The sequence below is a fragment of the Saccopteryx leptura genome, chromosome 2, assembly GCF_036850995.1.
Source record: "Saccopteryx leptura isolate mSacLep1 chromosome 2, mSacLep1_pri_phased_curated, whole genome shotgun sequence".
Lineage (NCBI taxonomy): Eukaryota > Metazoa > Chordata > Mammalia > Chiroptera > Emballonuridae > Saccopteryx > Saccopteryx leptura.
This window is the reverse complement of record NC_089504.1, coordinates 80981178-81005322: the sequence shown is the minus strand read 5'-3', so window position 1 is coordinate 81005322 and position 24145 is coordinate 80981178. Positions and strand designations below refer to the sequence as shown.

Here is a 24145-nt window from a genome sequence, read left to right as displayed (position 1 = left end):
ACATTTATACTAAAGATTAAAACAAATATCTCATTTCACTTTTTAAAATAAAAAACAGCCCTTGCTGGGTAGCTAAGTGGATAGAGCGTCATCTTGGCACACCCAGGTCATGGGTTAGATCTACAGTCAGGGCCCATATGAGAAACAAACAATGAGTGCACAGCTAAGTGGAACAAGTTGATGCTTTCCCCCCCTCTCTCCTCTTTCCTCTCTTTCTCTCAAATCAATGGGGAAAAAAATTTAAACATAATAAAAAATAATAGAAAATAAAAAAATTAAAATAAAATAACATTACCTTATAAATTAGAAATGTGTGCACTGTCTGATTATTATGTGGAAGGAAGGACTTCTCAAAAAAGATAAAGCATGCTTCAGTGAGATGATCAAAGACCACTAGCCAGTCTCAAGAATTTTGCGTATATTTTTTCAAATTGGTTTTGAAGAGCCAACAATTGATCATCATTTGCTATTGCTGAGACGGCTTGGAAACTGGGACCTCTCTAATCCATTGTGGATCAGTACTGAGGTTAAGAGTTTGTTCATTTGATAAGCTTTTTCATCTTTATCTTTAAACCATTGGTTCAAGTGACTTAAATTTTTTTCTGACTTATTTTCTTTGATATGTTTCAATATTTTTATTGTTTTTATTAGTCTTAGAATCCCTTTCTAGGAGCTCTTTAAAGTCTTGTTTTTTTCCTGGTCCATTTAATAACTAGTTCACCATTAACCGTGTCTTTTCATGGCACATTCTTTAGGATTTTGTGTGACTAACATTCTCATACTGTGATCTTTTTAACATGCAGATCTGATTGTGTTACTTCTCTGCTCAAACTATTTCAATAGCTTCCCGTTGGCACAGATTCAAAGTTCTTAGCACGACAGACAAAGCCCTTCAAGAGTTGGCTCCCCATGTTCCACCACTCTCTCCCCTCAGGCTACTGAGCACCTGTGCTTTCTCAGGTCTCAGTACCTCTCCATCCACCCCTGCCTAGTATCTTTCCACGCTGAGGGAAGAATATCTGTTAAGTGTTTCCTCTCAATTTCCCTCCCTTTTGTCCATCTGACAAACTCTTACCCTTAGTATCATTTCAGAAATAACTCCTTGTGGATCCCCTCTTCACTGAGCCTTTCTCACAGACCAGGTGTGTTTTCCTTGTCTTCGTTTGAAAATCTAAATCTGAATTAAGGTCTTCAAAACTTAAAATTAATAGAAGCCCGGCCAGGTGGTGGCACGGTGGATAGAGCAGTGATCTGGGATGCTGAGGACCCAGGTCAAAACCCTGAGGTCGCTGCCTTCAGCGCAGGCTCACCAGCTTGAGCACAGGGTCACTGGCTTAAGCGTGAGATCATAGACATGACCTAGAGGTCACTGGGTCCAAAAGTTGAGCCCAAGATTGCAGGCTTAAGTAAGGAGTCACTGGCTCAGATGGAAACTGCCCCCCCATTAAGGAATGTATGAGAACAACTAAGATGCCACAAATACAAGTTGATGCTTCTCATCTCTCTCCCTTCCTGCCTGTCTGTCCCTATCTGTTCACCTCTCTCTCCAAAACAACAAAAAACAAACGAACAAAAAGATAAAACACCTTTTTTTTTTTTATAACAAGCAGTTTTATACAAAAGCTCAGTGGAAGAAACCAAGCACTGTGGTTCCTTTAAATGGCATTTACTATTCTTTCCACTTCTCATTTATTTTGTAGGAGTAGAGATGAGAAGGGGGAGAAAGGCATCCTACTCCTTTGATGGGGCTCTTTCTGCACTTAGTACTGGCCAAAGAAGCAGCAGACAGGTGGGGAGTGGGGATACTCCTTATGGAATGCTAAAGTGAAAGAGACCATTCTATGAAGCATCATCTGAAAATTGTATTCACTCAGCTGCATTCACCTGTGAATGGGGGCTGATGGCAGAAACTTGGACTCAAGCCTTGTCAATACACTTTCTATCTTCTTCCTTCTACCTGCCTCCTTCACTAGCTTTTAGGGTATGTTTCCCCATCACCCATAGGACACTCACTCACCTTCTCTGTCCTCTGAGTACCTGCCTTTTCAGAAGTTCTGTTTTAGTTTGGTGCTGTCATGACAAATCTATTACTATGATTGAAGAGAAGAAACAAACAGACCCAGACAGCAGAAAATTTCTTTAATGGCTATGGCTACAGAAATTTACAAAAACAGTCAGACAAAGCAGGAAGCAACTTAGGATGCTCCCAGTTAGATTTACAGACTTTTCAAGTTCCCATAGTCCTCACTTGGGAGTGAGACATCTTCGCCATTGTCACGGGGAACTTCCAATCTTCCCTCTGCCTCACTTTCTGGAAACTCTGCAATTGCCAGGTCTGCTCTACAGCTGCAAGTAATTGATGCAAATTAACCCTAGCACATTCTGGACTGCTTATTGGAAGACTGTTAGCTGTAGGTGAATTTTCCTACAGTAGAGTATCTGCAAAAGGCCCAGGTTTCAGGGTTGTTTTTGTTTAGTCTATTTTTACATATGGTGTTTCCACACCGATTAGGGTTATCCCTGAATTACTGTGAGGGAGAGAGCACCTTAGTTTCATGGGGTCCAGAGTCAGATTCCCAAGGTTTGAATTTTGGGGTGACAACCCATCCTGGTTTTCCCAGAACTGAAGAGTTCTATCAGGGATGCAGGACTTGTCCATGGAGACTTCCAGGCTGTAATGCAGCGGCCATGGCCAGGTAGATTAACTCTGGGTTCGGGCAGATGATAGAGGAACTGCAGAGCCGGAAAGTGTTGAGCCATTCCATTTATCAGATTTTCACGATGGCAGATGAACAAACAGGCAGAGGAAAACTGCTTCTTACGGCAGCAGGTGAACGACCAGCAAAATGGCCCCTCGTTGTGGCAGGCCAGCCATCCACACTCTGTCCCGAGGGCAAGCACCCATAGCCTTACATAGACTATACACACGTGGCTCTGCCATGTGCTCATGCACTAATCCTGCAAAGTGTAAGCAAGCCTAACACAGCTGTTTTCCCTACACAGGCAAATTGGGAGAGTGGGTCACTCTAGATATTTGTCACTAGCCGTGTGACCTTCCACAAGGTACCTAACCACTTAGTGCCTCAGATTGCTCAGGCCTAGGATGGAGAAAATAATAGTAGCTCACCATCATAGAAGTATTTACTGGGTTAAAAATGTAATATTTGTAAGTTACTTATAACAGTGTCTGGCATATATATATATTTCTTAAATTAAAAAATTAAGAAAAACATATTTTACCCTGGGCATAATCTCAGTGTCCAAGCAATGCCTGTATTATCTTAGGGACTTCCAAAAGTAAATTTCTCATTTATCTACACATTTATAATTGATTTGTTAGCATCTAACTTTCACATATAACAATACATTCACAAAAGCAACATTTTCATAGTAATGTTAAACACCAAAATGCTATTATATAAAGTAATGTGAATAGTAAAAATGTGATTGTGAAAAGTGCCCTTCAACCCCCTAACTCTCTTTCGCTTCTGCTCTTATGCTACTTTAAACGAAGCTCCATTATAACTAATATAAAGTTACATGTCAATTACACCTCAATACAATAAAACTCCATTATAGTAATTACTGCATTGTATTAGAATTGTATGTTTATTACTACATGAGAGAGGATGTGCAAGGGGTGGGATGAGCACCAAGGGAGAGCCTGTGTTGCTTAGAGGGGCAAGAGACTTAGGCCAGTGGCTATTAACAACTGCACTCTTCCACCAGAAATGAGAGAACCAATGAGTCTCAGACCCTCGCTCATCTGATTAGCCACCCCTCCTCAAATGGAGGACAGTGGATACTGGTAGAGAAGGCAACAAGAAGCAGGGACTTTTTAAAATTTTTTATTTTTTATTTTAGCAAAAGAGAGAGACAGGAAGAAACAGAAATGAGAAGCATCAATTCTTTATTGTGACACTTTAGTTGTTCATTGATTGCTTTCTACAATAATATGTGCCTCGACTGGGGGGCTCCAGTTGAGCCAGTGGTGACCCCTTGCTCAAGCCTTGGGTTCAAACCAGAGAACTTTGGGCTCAAGCCAATGACCATGGGGTCATGCCTCTGATCCCATGCTCAAGCCAGTGACCCTGTGCTCAAACTGGTGAGCCCGTACTCAAGCCAGTGATCTTGGGGTTTCGAACCTGGGTCCTCAGAGTTCCAGGCTGACACTCTAGCCACCGTGCCACCACCTGGTCAGGCAAGGGATTTTTTTCCCTACCCACAGTCTTTGATTAAAAGCTCCCTTCTTTAAAATATTTAATGTTTTGAAGCTTTTTTCCTTGGGGCTCAAATCTAGAGCAGTGTTTCGACAAAGAGCAAAGTCCATGCACACTTAAATATTTTAAATTAACAGTATGGTGGTTACCTAAGCAAAAAGGGATGCGGGGCAGTACAGGGCAAAGGGGTCAATATGGTGACAAAAGGAGATTCGACTTTGAGTGGTAAACACACAGTGCAATATATAGATGATGTATCATAAAGTTGTACACTTTAATCCTATATAATTTTATTAACCAATGCCCTCCAATACATTTAATTATAAAAAATATTTCACTAACAAAAAAAACCCAACTAGATTTCTAGGTTTTATTTTGAACCTCATGAAAAGGACTAAAGACTCATAGACTCCTCCCAATACTTCTTAAAATCATCCGTTTCTTCTTGTATATGTCTTCCGCTCTATTCAATCAGTCAGCCCAGTACCTTCCCTCCTTAGAGCACACTCTCCTTTCCTTCCCTCATTTCTTTCACTCTCAAGTGTAGAGGCATTTGTTCCTACAACACTTTTCTTATGCTCCTGAGCTCCTTATTATATAAATGGACTTAATTGCTTTGCTAAATTGTTGCCTCCTCCTAGGAATCTTTTCCTGTTCTAAATCTGTGCTGTCCTTTCAATTTGCTAGTGGCAATGTGACTACTGAGCACTTGAAATGTGGCTAATCTAATCTGAGATATACTGAAAGTATATATGCACTGAATTAAAATACTTACTATGAAAAAAATGTAAGTTTAATATTGATTGCATATTGAAATTATAATATTAGAAAATATTGGGTTAAATAAAACATTAAAATTAATTTCATCATTTTCTTTTTTAAAATGTGGCTAACTAGAATATGTAAAATTACACACGAGCCTGACCAGGCAGTGGTGCGGTGGATAGAGCATCGGACTGGGATGCCTAAGACCCAGGCTTGAAAGCTTAAGGTCATGGGCTTGAGTGCATGAGTGCAGGCTCATCTGGTTTGAGCACAGCTCACCAGCATGAACCCAAGGTCACTTTTTTTTTTTTTTTTTTGTATTTTTCTGAAGCTGGAAATGGGGAGAGACAGTCAGACAGACTCCCGCATGCGCCCGACCAGGATCTACCCAGCACGCCCACCAGGGGCGAGGCTCTGCCCCTCTGGGGCGTTGCTCTGTTGTGACCAGAGCCATTCTAGCGCCTGGGGCAGAGACCAAGGAGCCATCCCCAGCGCCCGGGCCATCTTTGCTCCAATGGAGCCTCAGCTGCGGGAGGGGAAGAGAGAGACAGAGAGGAAGGAGAGGGGGAGGGGTGGAGAAGCAGATGGGCGCTTCTCCTGTGTGCCCTGGCCGGGAATCGAACCCGGGACTCCTGCACGCCAGGCCGACGCTCTACCACTGAGCCAACCGGCCAGGGCCACTTTTTTTTTTTTTGTGGGAAAGACAGAGAGAGTCAGAGAGAGAGACAGATAGGGATAGACAGACAGACAGGAAGGAAGAGAGATGAAAAACATCAATTTTTTGTTGCGGCACCTTAGTTGTTCATTGATTGATTTCTCATATGTGCCTTGACTGGGGGGCTACAGCAGACCAAGTGACCCCTTGCTCAAGCCAGTGACCTTGGGCTCAAGCTGGTGAGCCTTAATCAAACCAGATAAGCCCGTGCTCAAGCTGGCGACCTTGGGGTCTCGAACCTGGGTTCTCCACATCCCAGTTCGACGCTCTATCCACTGCGCCACCACCTGGTCAGGTGAACCCAAGGTCACTTGCTTGAGCAAGGGGTCACTCAGTCTGCTGTAGCTCCCCGGTCAAGACGCATGTGAGAAAGCAATCAATGAACAACTAAGATGCTGCAATGAAGAATTGATGTTTCTCATTTCTCTCTATCCTGTCTGTCTGTCCTTACCTGTCCCTCTCTCTGTCTCTCTCTCTGTCTCTGTCAAAAAATAAATAAGTAAATAAAATAAAATTACATATGTGACTCATATTACATTTCTATTGGACAGTAGTACTCCAAATCAGGTCATCAAACATATTCTATAAAGGGCCAGACGGGGACTATTTTAGGCTTCGTGAGCCATATGGTCTCTGTCACAACTACTCCATTTTGTCCTTGTAATATAAAAAGCAGCCATAGACTAATGGTTTTTGTTGTGTTTCAATAAAACTTTATTTATAGACACAAAGGTTTGAATTTAAAATAATTTTTACATGCCATAAAATACCTTTTATTTAAAAATATCAAAGCTTTTTTATTTATTGTTTTAAAGCTCAAAAGACTTAAAGTCTGATTTGACCTGCTGGCCATTGTTTGCCCACCATTGATTACCCACATCTGCTGTATATCAGCAATGGGATCCTAGGGATAAGATTATCTTGACTGCCATATAAAAGGTCTCAAGGGCTATGCCCATTAAGTGAATGAGTGCAGCGGACAGAGAAGAACTTTAGGTAATTGGAAACGAATTACCTTCTAATGGGAGCCTGGACTCAGAGTTTTCTGAGTTATCATTCAGCTACTTGAATCTTGGGTAGCCAGATCTTCTAAGCATCTTTTTACAGAAGCCGGAAATTAAAATATTTATGTTAAGCTTTCCAATTACAAATTTTCTCCCTACTTCTTATATAATTCTCTTAATATTTTAATGGTTTTTATTCTCTGTTAAAATGCATTCTTTCTTGGAAATGGCTTTAAAGAGACTTGTAATGAGAACTATCATGACTCAACAAAGCCAGAATTTTATTTTAGCTTTACTATGACTGTTTCAGGGAGAATATGTACCTAGAAAACTGAGTACTCACTGAACTGAAAGGAAAAATACCAAGACCAACATGAAAATTGATTTTGGGGTTTTAAAAATACCACTTTCATGTTTCATTTAACAGTTACTTTTGGGACATCTTTATTCCTATTTTAAATAAATTTTATACTAGTAGCTTAATAAAAAAATTCTGAAATTATTATTTTTTTTAATTGCTATAATAGAATAAGATGTCTCAAATTTATTTGAGAATGTCTTCTGTTCCTAAACTCTGCCAACTGGAGACAACTTGTTGATGTTAAAGAGCTTCCTTTTTGAGAAAGGTGCATAGCTCAGAATTACTTCTGCTTCCCAGTTTTGCCAAGAGGGCTTCCTAAACCCATGAGTTAAATCATTTTATCTTTGATATTAAGGAGTATAGCCAATTTATATTTAGGTCAATCCTTCAAAACATAAAAGATATGCTGATTGATTTAATATAGTTTTGTAGCATTTATATATTTATAGATATATGGATATATATGAATATATATATATTTATATGAGTTCAGCAAACTCTTGCCCTCTAACATGTAAAATTATACAATAAATCTCAGCAATAACCTTCAGACATAATTTTTCAAAGTTTCTACCCATGAAACACAAAGCCAGCTTTTCACAATGAACACTATGTTCAAATACTAGAGTATAGGAGGAAACGAATAAAAAGAATAAAACCTGGACCAGGATTGTTCTAATTTATCTCAACTAAAGGAATCAGGTTGGGTGCATCTTCACTGTATGTGTTCATAATGACAGAATCCTACATAATGAAAAGTGCCCATACCTCTTCATTCTCAAGTTGTTATGAAATTCTAACTATGCCCACAGTATCTTTTTCATATTGTTTCTTATTATTTAACAAGTAGATTTAGTCCAAAAATCATCTTGAGGAACTTAAATACTAAATACTTGCAAGTTTTCCAACATTGTCTTTTCACAGGTTTTCTTATTTCTCTACATAATTCCAAGTATTTTTTGTGTGTCTTCTTTTGTTTTCTGATATTTATCTCTTTTTTCTTTAACCAATATCCCTCCATCCAAATTATCTTTCCATTGAATTTTATATAAAGTTGCAAAATTTATTTCTGTGTGTGCTTTACATATGAGATGTACAATAAATATTTGTTAAATAAATCTATAATATTAGGAAAACTGCTTCTTCATTTCTGTTTCATATTTTTCTGATATATCCCTTCAATAGTTTTACAGACTAATGAATCAAGGAGCAGAAGCAATTTTATCCACTGATATGGTAATTGTCAGTTTTTCTCTTAATTAGAATTAGAGGAATTACAACTCCTTTCCATTCTTCCCAAAATAAAGCAACAGAAATCAGAGCCTTGAGTATCTACCTGAAAACTTTTTACCAAGTTGATGAGCCAAAGAAGACAAAATAACGTGGGATATTTTGTACTGTGATCTGGAAACTAACTTTACATCTTTTTTCTGCCATGTGAAAACCATCACTGCCTTAAGGCTCAACTTAAGTTTTGGCATATAGTCAGGTCTTTGCCCTAGCTTTCTAATCAAAACACTGGGCATACAGCAGGACCAGTACACAGTTCCAAATATAGGTTTGTATAACCAAATAAAATGTCTGGATTGAAGAAAAAGTTAAGCAGTCTGACATCTCTAAAAGACAATTCTGGTACCTTTTTTTTTTTTTTTTTTTAAACAAAGTAACCACAGTTTAGGTAAGCACCACAGTATTAACAACTAATTAACTAAGAAACTATATGGACTATGTTTTTTGCAATTATAACTACCACATTGGGTTACTGAGTAAAAATCAAAGTCTGCCTCTAAAAGCTTTTCCCCTAGAATAAAAAAAATTTATTATACTTATCATCTTATACATTTGTTTTGTATTTGTTTGGGTTTGTAATCTAGTTTGGATTTTTTCTCCCTTAAAGTGGTTTGAATTTATATTGTTCATTCATTTTTTATTTGGGGCATGATTTTTTTTTCTCTCCACTTATTTCACTTATTGACTGACCTTCTCTACCTCTGAACAGCATTTGAAGGGATGACTGGTGCCTTTGTGCATTCTCCTTCAAGTTTGGAAAGGGAACACTGAACTTTCCGCCGTGTTTCTATTTTGTGTACACTTACCACAGTCCACTCTCTGGTACCTAGTTGGCAAAAATTCCCCGTGAGGACCTTGTCTTTAAAACAAGAGCAATTTCTTAATCTGCTATTTGTCCAAAACTGCTGGTCAATATTTAGACATTGTACTGGGTGTGCTTGATCAAGAAAAGGTCCTATCCCTGATTCTGAAAAGTGCTAACCTGACAGGTGTCAGAGGTAGGTGACCTTTAAAGAAAATATTAACTGAGAATAAAAGCATTAGATGGTTTACAAATGAGCCAAGACTACTCATCTAGCTGCCCTTGAGCAATAAAGAAGGAAAGTCAGTGCATTAAACACTGGGTCAGTGATAAAAGCCATGAAAAAAAAATCATCTTTCTCAGTTAGACAATGCTGATATTGGCAGTCCTTGAATACTATTTAAAAAGAAAACCACACTTCTTTTGGAGAAATGCTTAATGGGGTCTGTAGAATTGAATGACCTTTAAATTGCTATAATCTCATGACAGAAACCTTTCACACACAGCATCTAATGTCTGAAAAAACATTCACATGAAAATATTGTCACTGATTTAGCAGGGCATACCAAATCCATGTCCCATGTCTTGCTCCCTTTTGTCACCATTCATTGCCAGAGAAAAGCTGAGATCACTAAAAGGTAATGACCTCAAAGATGTCAGTCAACCAAAAGCCATCACAGTATTATAATTTAAAAACAATTTTTTTTTTTTTGGTGATGAGCAGGAAGGAGAAAGTATAAAGCCTCAAATGCCTCCTCCATTCTAACCCTCTATCTTTTCTTTCAAATAAATCCTTAATATTATATTTTCCTCCTCCTATTTTCCCTACTTCTATCCTTATTAAGCAGAAATACTATTGAAATAACATATACTGAACTATGACTTCAGAAATTAGTTCTGAATCTTAAGGATCAGTGTTTTTCCTAAAATATATTTTGAGCCCTGGCAGGTAGCTCAGTTGCTTAGAGCATCATCCCAATACACCTAAGTTGCACGTTTGATGCCATCAGGGCACATACAAGACTCAACCAATAAATGCATATATAAGTGCAACAATGAATCGATGTTGTTCTTTCTCCCTTTCTCTCTCTCTCTCTAAAATCAATCAATAAATTTTTTAAAATAAAATTGAAATTAAAATATAAATCTACAGAAAGGTAGTACATAGCTAATCATTTGTTTTCTCTCTTTTCTATCTCAATTTATATTTATATATAACTTTATTATTTTGACAGATCTACTTGAGAGTTATAGACATGATACTGTCCTAAACAGTTTAGTATGTATTTCCTAAGAATTAGGTGAATCTCCTATATAACTACAATACCATCAGCTCATCCAGTTAATATAACTTTGGTATTATAGTATCATCAATATATAGTACATATTCAAATTCCCCCAACTGTTCCAGGAATTTCTTTAAGCTGCTTTTTGTTTATATATTTGTTTTTTAGTTGTCATCTTTCTTTAGTTGCTAGACTATTTCCTAACTTTGAGGGAGGGGTTCTCTTATTATATTGATATTTCAAGAATCCAGGCCAGTTATCTTGTAAAATGTTCCACGTGATCTGGATCCTTCCTCATAGATTCAAACACTTTTGGCAGGAATACTACATGGGTGATGCTATATGCTTTTTATCACATCACATCAAGAGGCACATGATGTCAGCTCTACCCATTACTGATGATATTAAGTTTAATGACTTGGTTAAGTGGTGTCCAATAGTTTCTTCACTATAAAGATCCTTTTCTCCCTTTGTAATTTATATATAATCTGTGGAGTGATACAATGAGGCATTGTATCATTATAAATAATGTTCTCCCCAAATCTTTCACTGTCCATACTTTCAGCATACTGCATATTGAGGAGCCTTGACTAAATCTGTTACTGCATTTGTGGCTATAAAATAGTGATTTTTCTACTTCTAACATTCTTTTTACATATACTACTTAGCTGATATTTTTCTGGAAGGCTAAGCTTTTGCTTTTACCTGCTTGTTATTTTTCTTTAAGTATCACTATGGACTCATAGATTCTTTCTGAGACTCAAGTTGTCCCACATTTGTCCAACTGGAGCCCTTAAAAATGAAAATTTGGGGCCCTGGCCGGTTGGCTCAGTGGTAGAGCGTCGGCCTGGCGTGCAGAAGTCCCGGGTTCGATTCCCGGCCAGGGCACACAGGAGAAGCGCCCATCTGCTTCTCCACCCCCCCCCCTCCTTCCTCTCTGTCTCTCTCTTCCCCTCCCGCAGCCAAGGCTCCATTGGAGCAAAGATGGCCCGGGCGCTGGGGATGGCTCCTTGGCCTCTGCCCCAGGCGCTAGAGTGGCTCTGGTCGCAACAGAGCCACGCCCCAGAGGGGCAGAGCATCGCCCCCTGGTGGGCAGAGCGTTGCCCCCTGGTGGGCGTGCCAGGTGGATCCCGGTGGGGCGCATGCGGGAGTCTGTCTGACTGTCTCTCCCCATTTCCAGGTTCAGAAAAATACAAAAAAAAAAAGAAAAAAGAAAAAAAGAAAATTTGGGCCCTGGCCGGTTGGCTCAGTGGTAGAGTGTCAGCCTGGCGTGCAGGAGTCCCAGGTTCGATTCCAGGCCAGGGCACACAGAGAGGGGCGCCCATCTGCTTCTCCACCCCTCCCCCTCTTTCCTCTGTCTCTCTCTTCTCCTCCCGCAGCTAAGGATCCATTGGAGCAGGGTTGGCCGTGGTGCTGGGGATGGCTCTATGGCCTCTGCCTCAGGCACTAGAATGGCTCTGGTTGCAATGGAGTGACGCCCCAGATGGACAGAGAATCGGCCCCTGGTGGGCATGCCGGGTGGATCCCAGTCGGGCACATGTGGGAGTCTGTATGATGCCTCCCTGTTTCCAGCTTCGAAAATATAAAAAAAATAAAAAAATAAAATAAAAATAAAAATGAAATTTTGATTTGGAAGTATTTGAGTGCTTGTTTGTGACCACAGTAAATAATTTCATAATTTCAACAATCTTTTTTTCTCCAGAGTAAGAATAACTACTGTTGTCCTGGCTAAATTATTTTTCTTTCTTAAACAGAGATACAAGGGTTTATTGTTATGTGCTTAATAACATTTTTTCATTTTTTTTTTGTAACAACCTATTAACTCCAAGGTAATAATTGTAAAACGCCCTGAAATAAATGAGAGTGTTAGAGGTATCCTATATTTATATGCTATTTCAAAGGACCAGGAACAGTAGCTGACCTTCAATGAAGAGCCAATAAAAGTTAATTGAATATACTGAATTAATAGTAAAACCAAAATGTCAAAGTCAGGAAACATAAGCCAAATAATTGGCATAATATATGTTAAGGGTCTAATTGTATAAAAATAAGTAAAGCTCTTTTGCTACTCATAGGTGATTTTTATTTCCTTGTTACAACTGAAGTTTCCCTAAAATTGCTACTCCTCACTAATATTCCTGTATTTGATTTCACAGAGAATACATAATAGAACAATAATTACTAATATCTTCTAGGAGTTCTCTTGATTTAGCACATTGGTAAATGAATATTCCTTTTTTCCTATCATTTTTTATTAATCCCTAGATCAATAGTTTTTTTTTGTCAAAGTACTGTATCTCTGGGATGACAAATTGCTTAATAAAAGTTAGAGAGTGGGATCCAAAAGAGATAGAATAAACTAATAAACTTCTGTGTGAGAAAAACTATGAATGGAAACTGACAAATAGATGTAGTCATGTGCATTTTGTATAGCTGTTTTTTTAAACTGATGCTAACATAAATTTACATTTAAAAAACCCACATATAAAATTATGTCATTGTAGATTATCTACAAAGTAGATAATAAATTCATGGATTATTCAAAACTGACTGTAAATAGTTTAACCCAATCAGGATACTTGATCCTACTAGAAGGAAATAAATCACTTACTTCTTAGAGGCTTAATATTATTTTCAAACTACTGTCAGACTATTTAATACACAGAGGGAGTAATTTCTACTTCCTAAGTTTCTATCAAGTTTTTTTATTTTTTAAAGATATATCTTATTTTTTTAAGTGTTATTCAGTTTTTTGAGAGAAGAGAGAGAGAGAGAGAAGGAGGAGGAGCAGAAAGCATCAACTCCCATATGTGCCGGACCAGGCAAGCCCAGGGTTTCAAACCGGTGACCTCAGCATTCCGAGGTCAACGCTTTATCCACTGCGCCACCATAGGTCAGGACTTCTATCAAGTTTTAATTGAAGTTTGACCTGTTGTATAAATACTATAAAAACACAAGAAAAAGAAGTTTGACCTGCCTACATTAGTTCATAGGCCTGGTAGCTATTTTCTCATTTTTACCAAATATGGAAAAATATAGATTATGATTTTAGGGTAAAATGATTATTTTAACTTTCCATTCATAATATGTGAACGGGAGCAATGAAATCATATATGAAAACAGAATTTCCACTGAAAATCAAGAAAATCACATCATTATTAAAGACAGAATATTGTGTAGCAGCCTTTAAAGAGTTGCCAGAGATGCATAAAGATACAGTAAAATCGTCAACTTTTTAGACAGTTTTACAGTAAGGGGTCCTCCTCCCCCCGGCTATATATAGTATTTTTTTGTAGCAGTATCAATTTAATATTTATTTTGCCTACAAATAACATTCCACTGGGGTTCTTGTATCTATTAGGAAGACCTATTCAATCACATTATATCTACTGATCTCCAACAGTACTTATTTTGTTTCATATTGTTGGTCTTATGAAATATCCTTGATTAATTTTCAGGCCTTTAGGTACTGTTTATTAAATTAGAGAATGAGCCACTAAATTAATAAATTATGGTGGAGGATCTTGTCTTCTGAATGTATAAGTGAATTGCTTAAATTATTCTCAAAGAATAATTTACACATGAAAGGGCTCTAGTGTTTAAAAAAATATTTGTGTATTTTTTTTGTGTGTGTATGTGTATTTTTCTTTCTTTCTTTTTTTGAAGATTTTATTTATTGATTTACAGAGAGAAGAGGGGATGGGGAGCAAGAAGTATCAACTTATAGTTGCTTCACTTTTGTTGTTCACTGGTTGCTTGTTGTTAAGGTGACCAACATTTTTACAATGAAAAGGACAAAAATAAATTGAAGAAAACAATATTATAAATGAAACTTTTTATTCATTGCAACAATAATACACTATAATATGATAAATTCATAATAAAAACATTTGTAATATTTTATATTATAATTATGCTTATATGCCTATTAATTTTTAATAATAATTATAAGAAAAAAGTACTCATTTAGATACAAATACGTCACATCACATTCACTGGATTGACTCTGCATCGATTGAATACAGACATTTACAGATTAGTCTTCCAATATCAAAAAGGAGGACATGTAAGAGGACACTTTTTGAGGGAGGATGGAACTTACAAAAGAAGGACTCTCCTCCCTAAAGGAGGATGATTGGTCACCTTACTGTTGTATGTGCCTTGACCAGGCAAGCCCAGGGCCTGAAACTGGCAACCTCAGTGTCCCAGGTGAAAGCTTTATCCACTTCGCCAACACAAGTCAGGTATGTGTGTATATTTCTTATCTCTGGAAATAGTCCTAGACTAGGTCCTGAAGTGGGTATCAAAGCAATTCTTTTTTAATTAAAAAATATTTTTTTCCATTGAGTTGAGAGAGAGGAAGGTGTGAGAGAGAGAGAGAGAGAGAGAGAGAAAGAGAGAGAAGCATCAACCTGTTGTTCCACTTTGTTGTGCAATCATCAGTCACTTTTCGTATGTGCCCTGACTGGGATTGAACCCACAACCCAGGCCGGTATGACACTCATCAACTGAGCCACCCAGCCAACCCCAAAGCAATTGTTTTTTCAAATGATTTGTACTATTCTGAAGTTCCTGATACAGTATACTAAAATCATGAATTAAACATCATGTTAAAAATGTAATATTTTGGTCCTAGCTGGATTGCTCAGTTGGTTAGAGCTTTGCCTGAAGCACAGAGGTTGCCAGTTTGATCCCCAGTCAGGGCACATACAAGAACAAATCAATGTTCCTGTCTCTCTCTCTCTCTTTTCCTTCCTCTCTCACTAAAATTAATCAATAAATTTTTTTAATGTAACATTTTGAGCCAAAAAGTTTCATAAGGAAAAGAGGCCACTTCAACTGAGAAAATACACTGCTGATCTTGAAAAGGCTTTCTTTCATTACGAGATTTTTTTCTTAAAAGAGCTGTAATAAGATGAACAGAGAAATAATTTCTTTTTTTTAAAAAAAGTATGATTTATTTTTTTAAACTTTATTTTTTAAAGATTTTATTTATTCATTTTAGAGAGGAGAAAGAGAGAGAGAGAGAGAGAAAAGCAGATGGGTGAGGGGTTGATAAGCAGATGGGTACTTCTCCTGTGTGCCCTGATCGGGAATTGAACACAGGACATACACAGGCTGGGCCACGCTGTACCACTGGAGAAAACATTTCAAGATCAGGGAAAGGAAATTAGGACTTGGCTACTGTTGCAAAAAAGAGATCACTCCCTTCCCACCTTATTTCAAGTTTAAAAAAGTGGAATTGAGGGCAATGATTACTGGCTTCTAATCTTGGGCCACTCTTTTTCTTGTTCTTGGGGTGTTCATGTCATATTTGAATGCTGTTTGCTTATGTGTGACATACATCTTTATCCCAAACTTAGTTATGAAAAAATTAAAAAGAAATTGTTTTGGTGAAACTTCTCCCCTCTGTGGCAGCAGGAACCCTAGTATATTTAAATTTTTTTTAATGTTTATTTTATTGATTTTAGAGAGAAGAAGGGAGAGAGAGAGCAAGAGAGAGAGAGTTAGGAACATGGATCTGTCCCAGTATGTGCTCTGACCAGGGATAGAACTGGCAACCTCTGTACTTCAGGACTATGCTCTAACCAAACAAGCTATTTGGCCAGGGCAACCCTGCCATTCTTCTGTTCTTAGAGCCTGACTCCGTGCCTGGCACATGGAAATAGCAAAATATAGTTTTGGTGAATGAGCACATGGGTGAAGTACACAGAAAAAGTATATCATTAGTAATTATGTGTCTAATATTTGCAAGATATTTGGTTAATGTCTGTCCCATTATTGTTTTTTTTTATGTATCTTCTCCCCTTTCCCTTAAACCCATACAGCAAAGCATGAGCAATGGTTTTTGTTTTATTGATTTGATTATTTGAGTTTATACATCAATAATCTATCACAATAAATAGATAAAATTCTAATAAGAAAAAAACATCTGCTTCTTTATACCATAATTAGTTTTTAAAGGAGTTATTTTGTGCTAGCAACATCCAAATTGACCTCAACTTTTAAACTAAACAATACAGTTGCAAATAAAAGGACTGGAGCCAAAATGATGGTGATCAGGGCAGTAGTGACTGCAGTGATAGTGATCAGGAGTTAATGTCTGTCCCAGATACGGTCCTCTTTTATTCTTCATTAAGCATTTTATTTTGATATGACGATGTCAACTGTTTCTCCTATCTGCTCCTCAAAACTAACCTGTAGTAAGTTATTCATATTGTGCTAAGTCCTATAGCACATATTTTGGTAAGAATTTCTTTTTTTGGATAAATAGGTGGTTTTAGCTCTCATCACTTCCATTTTTATTTTATTTTTTGTATTTAATATGAGAGAAATTTGTCTTAAAATTTATTTGTAAAATATTATCTATAATTATATTGTTAAGTACTCAAAAGGTTGTATCCCATTGTATCTCACTTCAAGTGCAAAGATCTTCAGATGTGTTGGACACAAAATTAATCAGCTGTTACTCCTCTTTGATTGCTTTTAACTGATAGCTTGTTAGAGTGTTATAAGTAATAATTTGAGAGACTGCCATAAATTCCTTTACCCTAAAGTTGAATCTAGAGTATTCAGGGTTGTGTTTTTTTCTTTTCTCTTCCTCCTGGTCTTTTTTGTTCTAAAGAGGTCACATAAGGACTTCCGTGGAAGGGCTCTGTGCGCCATCTACTGACGAAATCTATAATGAGAATTACCCTTACCTTCGATTTTTAAAGCATTTTTTTTAGAAAGGAGGGATAATAGGAAAAGACTCTCTGTCTGACTCTATGACTTATTGGTGATTTCTAGAATAAATCTGAATTCTGCAAACACATAATTCAAAAAGGAGACATCAGTTCCTTAGCCCGAGTACAAATTACAAGAGAAAATTCCAAGAAAGACAGCCAAACCCTTAAGTCAATTTAAATGAGTAGGATTGTTGTTTTTCACCTGTGTGGTGAGCTACACGGGCTGCCTAATGGTTGCCGCCTTATAGAAAATGGCTTTACCAATGGCACATCCAGATAACCATCAGTTTCCAATCTTATTATTCCAAAGGAATTCTCTCCAGTTTTATTATTTTATAAAAAATTTAATAATGCATAGCAAGTAGGTGTACCCTTCGCATAGATACTAACACACAGCTCGTCTGCGTGTATATAAATTTAGTCTTTATATGCACATACACACACACCTACAGGTACACCTACAAGATGATATGCCATCTATGTACATGTAGGTCAGTTGAGAAATCTAAGCCCTTGGACTTGGATTAAAATGCTTATTCCCTCCGTCGTTCTCTCCACCCTGTGCTTTTAAATTCAATAGAGAGATGGCAGAAATTGGGGTCCTTAAGCCAGAGACGTTTTCTCGGTTTTAAGCGGAGGAGAGCACAGTATCACTTTTAGAGGTTCAAACTATTTGAGTTGGAGGCTTGCATTGAAAATTAAAGTTGGTCCGAAGTGGTTGAATCTGATTCAGTGTGTGTGTGTGTGTGTGTGTGTGTGTGTGTGTGTGTGTGTGTGTACAGCTGGAAGAACTGAAAATAAAGTTTTCGGATGCCCCAGGTAACCTCCTTCCCTTATATCACTCTCTTTAATCCAAAGGCCGAGACAACTTGCTTACTTGCTTTCGTGGTTTTAAGAAAGATGAATGAAAAGAAAGCAAGAATGTTGAGCCAGAAAGGGGAAGAGAGGCAAGTAAAGAGGGAAGACAGGGAAAGGAGCATGAAGCCAAAGGAATACAGCAAGAAATTGGGAGGTGAGAGAAAAGGGGGAGAAAAGAAAAAAGATAAAGACGGCAAAAAAGGTTAGGAAGATGCAAGGATCTTTATTTAACGAACCAAAGTTACACCCATCTTTCACTTTCAAATCAATCGTCTAGATCTTATCCGTTTCCTCTGTAAAGGTTGTCTGCGTTGCTAAAGGAAGCTAGTCAGTATTCCTCACTCCGCCCCACGCGTGGCTGCGCTGTTCCATCCCCGGCAACCGAGACCAAACAACCCGAGTGGGAACGTTACAGGCGCGCGACTCTGGGAACACTCCCGCGACTGGTTGTCATTCGGGCACCTAACCGGATTAATACCCAGAGATGGGATTACGTTGGCTGTCACCAATACGCCTAAAGATTATAATCCAATTTATGTACATTACAGCCAGTATTAACTTTTTCTGATATTTTAAGACTCCCAGTTACCCCTCGAGTCCTCAGAAGACAATCCTCCACTTTCTGATGCAACCAAAGAGGCTGTCAGGAAGGAAAACATCCCGAAGAAAACAACTCCGAGCCCGGTCCCGGAGGGTCTGCACCCGGCGCACCCAGGTATTTCGCCTTTCACCTGGGCACTGCTTTGTGATGCCTCCCAGTCGTGGACTACCAACGCGGAGGCGCTCCTTTGGAAGGAACTAGCGTTCTTGTTTCTCTCTTGTTCATTTCGTTTTTATATTTTCGGCGGCAGTGGCAGTGGCAGTGGCGAAAAGGCGGGGAGTACGGGGGAGGGTGCCTGTGAGTGGATGGGGAAAGGGGCCAGGGGATTGTTGCCGGTTATAACAGTCCCAGCGATTGCTTTCTGATGCTTATTTGTAGGATGGTATTTCTCTTGCTCAGTCTTTAAGTTTGTTTGGGTGTGAGTTCTTGCCTCGTCAGCACAAAACCACAAAAAGACGCGATGGAAAGTAAAAGAAAGCCCCCCTCCCTCCCCCAAGCGTACTAACTTACGCCAAAGACTTGATTTAACACCCCTTCTCCGGCTACTGGGGGCTCTAGGCAGTGGCTACATTCCAGTAGTTTTAATCCGTTTTTTATTGTAGGGCGAACGAAGTTTACTCAGGGGCTAGGATGGCTCCCCAGCTGGCCGCTCGCCCTACTCCAATACCCGCTCCCCGCCCGGCCTTTCTCGCCGTCCTCCCCACCCCACCCCCCAGCAGGAACCTGTTACTTTAAGCAGGGCGTTCCAGTGTGGCTCAGCCGGCCGCCGGGGTTTCGGGAGGTGGCCGCTGATTGGCTGTTTCGAGCTCCCCCTGGCTCGCTCGCTCGGCCTCCCCGCGCGCTCAGCCCCGCCCGCGCGCCCTCCCTCCGCCCCTTGAGGCTCGGAGCCCTGGTGTCAGGCGCCACGGCGCATGCTCCGGAATCTCATCCTCTGGCCCTAGAGCTGCTGCTGCTGCTGCTGCTGCTGCTTTTGCTTTTGGGGCTGAGTTTAATAACCGAGCGAGCGAGCAAGCGAACGCGGGGGAAAAAGGCAGAGAATGTCCGCCATCTACCCTCCGCTCCTGGGCGAGCTCTCATTCATAGCAGCTTCTTCATGAATTACAGCTGAGGGGGGCGGGGAGGGGGGTACCTCACAACACCCCAGCAAACCTCCGGGCCCCCAGGCATGGCTAGCTCGGTAAGTACTTGCAAAAATAATAATAAAAGATCTCCCTCTCCCCTTTCCTCCCTTGCCCTGTGCCGCCACCGCAGCCCAGACAGAGCCAGCGCTCCGCGGTTTCAATTAGAAAAAGGTTGGTACGGTTAGCAGGGAGCTGCTGCCTCTCTCCTTGAGCCTCCGTTCCCCTCCCTCCTCCCCCCCCCCCCTGGCGCGCACGCACACACACACACACACACACACACACACACACACACACACACACACACACTCGCCCCTCCACCCCCCGCGCCTCCCTCCCTCCTCGCTTCTCTTTGCAATCGCAAGAAGCGCACTCTCGCTCACACGCGCGCACTCACACACACACACGGTGGAAGAAGGCGAATAATAACTCAGCCATATTTCAGCCGCAGCCGCCGCTGGGAGTCGCGGGCACGGTCCGGGGACGCGGTGAGCAGCCTCGGCGGCCGCTACGATGGTGCGTTCTCCGCGGCGCGCGTGTGTGAGCTGCAGTGTGCGGGCTGACAGCGGCAGGGCCGCACGCAACTTTGCCCCCGCGCCGGGTTGCGCTCCTTTGAGGCTCCGTGGCTGTCCGCCCGCCGCTCTGCCTTTCTGAATTTCATTTTTTGGGGGTGGTGGTGGGTGGGAGGTACTTTGGGGCCACTTTGGCTCTTGGAAGTGTGTTGCGGGGGCTCCGGTAGACTGGCCTCACCGATCGCGTGGGGCTATTCAGCTGAGGGTACGGGGTCCCTTAAGTTATGGATGCCTCGGCGTGTTTTCCTGCGGGCGTGTGTATGTGTGTGACGACGTCTCATTTTTGTTGTGCACAAACCCCGTGGTAAGATCACGGGAGTTTGTGCCCATCAGCAGAGGCTGCCTGTAGTTTCCATTCAGCTTGGCACAGCGCTCCACACGCACGCACACCACACACGTACACAAAGACTTCCTCGGCGTGTGCCGGTCGTCGTGGTACTTTCGGGGAGGGGGCTCGCCCGAACCTCCCTGGGAGTCCCAGCTATCTTTCCTCCCATGCCGGGAAACCGCCTGGGCATCGTCTTCTAATTTGTTTCCGATGCATTTGCGTTGTGCTTGTAGTAGCTGAGTGTGCTCTCCTTTATTCCCCTGACCCCCGAACCCCCTTCCCGATTGGGGGTAACATTCCGTTACAATCCTGGCGGGTGTGGATGCTGAGCCCGGGGCGCCGGGGGCCGGGCCAGCCAGTGGGGTGTATTTGGGGGTGTGGGGTGTGCGCACCCACGCGCGTGAAACGTGGATGCAGAGGGCACAGCCGTTTCCTTTTATGTGCTTTTCAAGAAGAAGGAAAAAAAAATGTCAGGCGCAATGTGCAGTGTCGAACGGTCGCCTTCCTGTTGTTCACGGCTGTCTCTCCTGCTGCCCGCAGTGTGCCGTGCAGGTGAAGCTGGAGCTGGGGCACCGCGCCCAGGTGAGGAAAAAACCCACCGTGGAGGGCTTCACCCACGACTGGATGGTGTTCGTGCGCGGCCCAGAGCACAGTAACATACAGCACTTTGTGGAGAAAGTCGTCTTCCACTTGCACGAAAGCTTTCCAAGGCCAAAAAGAGGTAGGGCTCGAATACAAAAGAAGCTTGATAAAAAATGTCTTTGCTGACGGAGGAAACAATCGCTTGGCCCGGCGGTCCCCTGCCTCTCTCCCCGCCTCCCGCGTCGCGCTCGCCCGCGGAACCTCGGACCCGGGTGCGCGGCGCCGCGCTGGCCAGGACCCGGCTCCCGCCTGCGCGCGCGACTTCGGCTTCGTGAAAGTCACAGCAGAGAAAGGACCGTCAGGTGTCGAGTGTTTATTCATCCCAAGCCAGCCCTCACCGGTCCTCTGGGGTTACCGCGGGTTCTGTGGGGAAGGTGCAATTAGTTGTTGTATTTGGAGGTGTGGGGAGTGGGGCTGGAAGGAATGAACAGCTTGAGCCTTTTTTCATTTTAGTGAAATTGAGGTTTACCTGTGTTAAATAGGCAGAGAATGCCTGGGATGTAGTTATCGTCTATTTCAAGAAGTCCCCCCTCTGAGGTTTTTTCTGCCTTCCTTCCTATATATGAGACATTGATCACCAGTTGTCATAGAATTTTTCTTTTGTGGGTTAGCCACCCCTAGCCTCCACAGCCAGGATTTTATGTTTAGTTGGGAGACTTACTCGTTCTTATCCAGCGATGGCACTTGATTGCGCATTCGATTTTGAACAACCTTCCGAAATGTCAGCCCCATGTGATCTGCGGGGAAGAAGGTCCCTGCAAAGGTTGAGTCCAAGTTTCAGAGGACCGGGGTTGTCTTGCCCTGTGTTTCAGTCCTTCCCCACCTTGGATTTTAGCCTTGGTGTCTAGTTTGCATAATCCTGCTGAGCCTTTGGATCCCAAACAGTTTCCATAAAGGATAGACAGTTTTGAAGAAAAGAAACCGTGTGTTATTTTAAAAGAAACTGAGAAAGGGTTTGGGAAATCCTGATTTCTATTCCCTACAGCCTCTGGAAAGCTACTGTCTGGTTGTTTTAGTTGGATTAGTGGAGGTAACAATATAAATACAATAAGGTGCTTTGTTTGTGAGCAGGTTTATTTATCTAAGTCGACACAATGGTTAGTAGTTACCTTCCATTTGATCCGTAATCTTTATTGGCATCTAGAACTCCTGCAGTTTCTTAGGGTAACATCATAATAAATCCGTTCTGCTTAGAGCTACTTGGAAATTATTGAACATTCAGAGATAGAATAAAGGGAAATGCTGTGTGCCTTAGAGGTTGCAGAGGCTTGTGTTAATGCTTATTTTTGTTTCCAGAGCTCATGTAATGGGATGTAGATTGTATGTTTTGCCTTTAGTCGTTTGTTTTATAGCTCCTCTTGAAACTTGAACAGTTGAATTTGATGGGCTTTGCTGGATGGTTAATAAATGAATCAAGCTTCTAATAGAGGGGTAGGAATATGCATGGCCTATAGGAAATAACATTTAGATTTTGTTAGCACTTTCTATCAAAATATAGCCAGGGATATTATATTCACAGTTTTTCAAAACTGTGATGAGTACTGTCAAGTTTCTGTCACTATATGTGTATGATGCTTAGAATCTCACTCTTCCTTTTCCATGTGTTCATAGAGCCACTGCGGAGGAGTTGAAACAAAAGAAACCACCTTCTAAGATCCTTGGTACACACTATTATGACTCCTTGGCTGCTACTCACTTCGAGGTGAAATACATTTAACAAAAACAGCCACGTTTATTGAATTAGGAAAACAAAGTCAGTTGTCACAAGATGTAGCTTTCAAGATAACTTTGTTTAGGTGCTTTAACAATCAACAAATTGGCATTAAGAAATTAAAGATGATCAACCTCTCCATATTTCACTACTGTTTTCTGCTCCTGTGGGTGTGTGTAGTGATTTCCTTTTTATTTCCCATACCTAATGATTTTCTGTCCAGCCTGAGGGAATGTGAGGGTGCTTGCTGCCCACAGAGCCTATACCTGGTAGTTGTTTCTAGGCGTGGTAAGCCACTTGATAGTACTATGTCTTCCCAGATGTCTCTAGTGAGATGTTAGCTTGTCCTTTGGGCTCTTCAATTTTTATTCTTAACTATGGAGTTTCTTTATGTAGTCTATAAGCCATTGTTATAAAATGTTTATTTTTGGATTTTTATTTGTATGTGTGCTTCCCATGATGTGACAAGTCCTGGGAAAAATGCCAGCTTACATAGCCCAGGAGAGACCTTGTCATACTGTAATTACACATGATTCAGATTGCAAGAGAAGGTTTCTCTGTTCATTGGGAATAGTTGTAAATTCACTTAACACCAAACATGCCACTTAATCCTGGGACTTATTTTTTGGCCTAAAATGTCTTTAAAACTGATAAGAATAGGCACAGAATAAGAATGCCAGGCATTTCTATTTCTATACCCTTTAAGGTGCTATATTTGTGATATTATAGATGTATAAATGTTAGGATTGGAAATGGGAGGAATTGCAAAAATGGCTTTGTGAAAAATCTGAGTTACAAAATATTTAAAAGGAATGTATATACTCTAAACTCTGAATGGCTATTAATAACAAGTCAAGTCACTTAACTATTACAGTAGCAGATAGACAGAGGTGGCCCTTAGAAATGAGGTTGCACTCCTTAGGCACAGAGATGGATGAGTGCTTAGTTTCATGAATCTTTGGTTTGAAAATGTGAATTAATTTTCAGGTTGATTTCCTTTATTTCACAGTAATATGAGAACTTGTAGGGGAAGAAATTAGAGTATTATCAACTTGTTGCCTAATGAGAATTACATATACCATTTCAGAATTGAACTAATTAGACTCGAATTAATGAGGTTTTACTCTGTCCCAAAAATGTATTG

General features: G+C 40.6%; 1 protein-coding gene across 3 annotated transcripts in view; it reads left to right on the top strand.

The window, feature by feature from the left end:
- The first annotated feature begins 18365 nt into the window (after positions 1 to 18365).
- MLLT3 (MLLT3 super elongation complex subunit) overlaps positions 18366 to 24145 on the top strand; it is a 295635-nt gene continuing 289855 nt past the window's right edge. The window contains exons 1-2 of one of the 3 annotated variants that reach the window (XM_066368259.1): positions 18366 to 18744; positions 21189 to 21369. In XM_066368259.1, the coding sequence (XP_066224356.1) occupies positions 18655 to 18744; positions 21189 to 21369 (271 nt within the window). In that variant the 5' untranslated portion in view covers positions 18366 to 18654. Of the gene's footprint in view, positions 18745 to 19554; positions 19808 to 20151; positions 20265 to 21188; positions 21370 to 24145 lie in introns of those variants that run through there. The other 2 variants (XM_066368260.1, XM_066368262.1) reach the window with 2 other exon arrangements.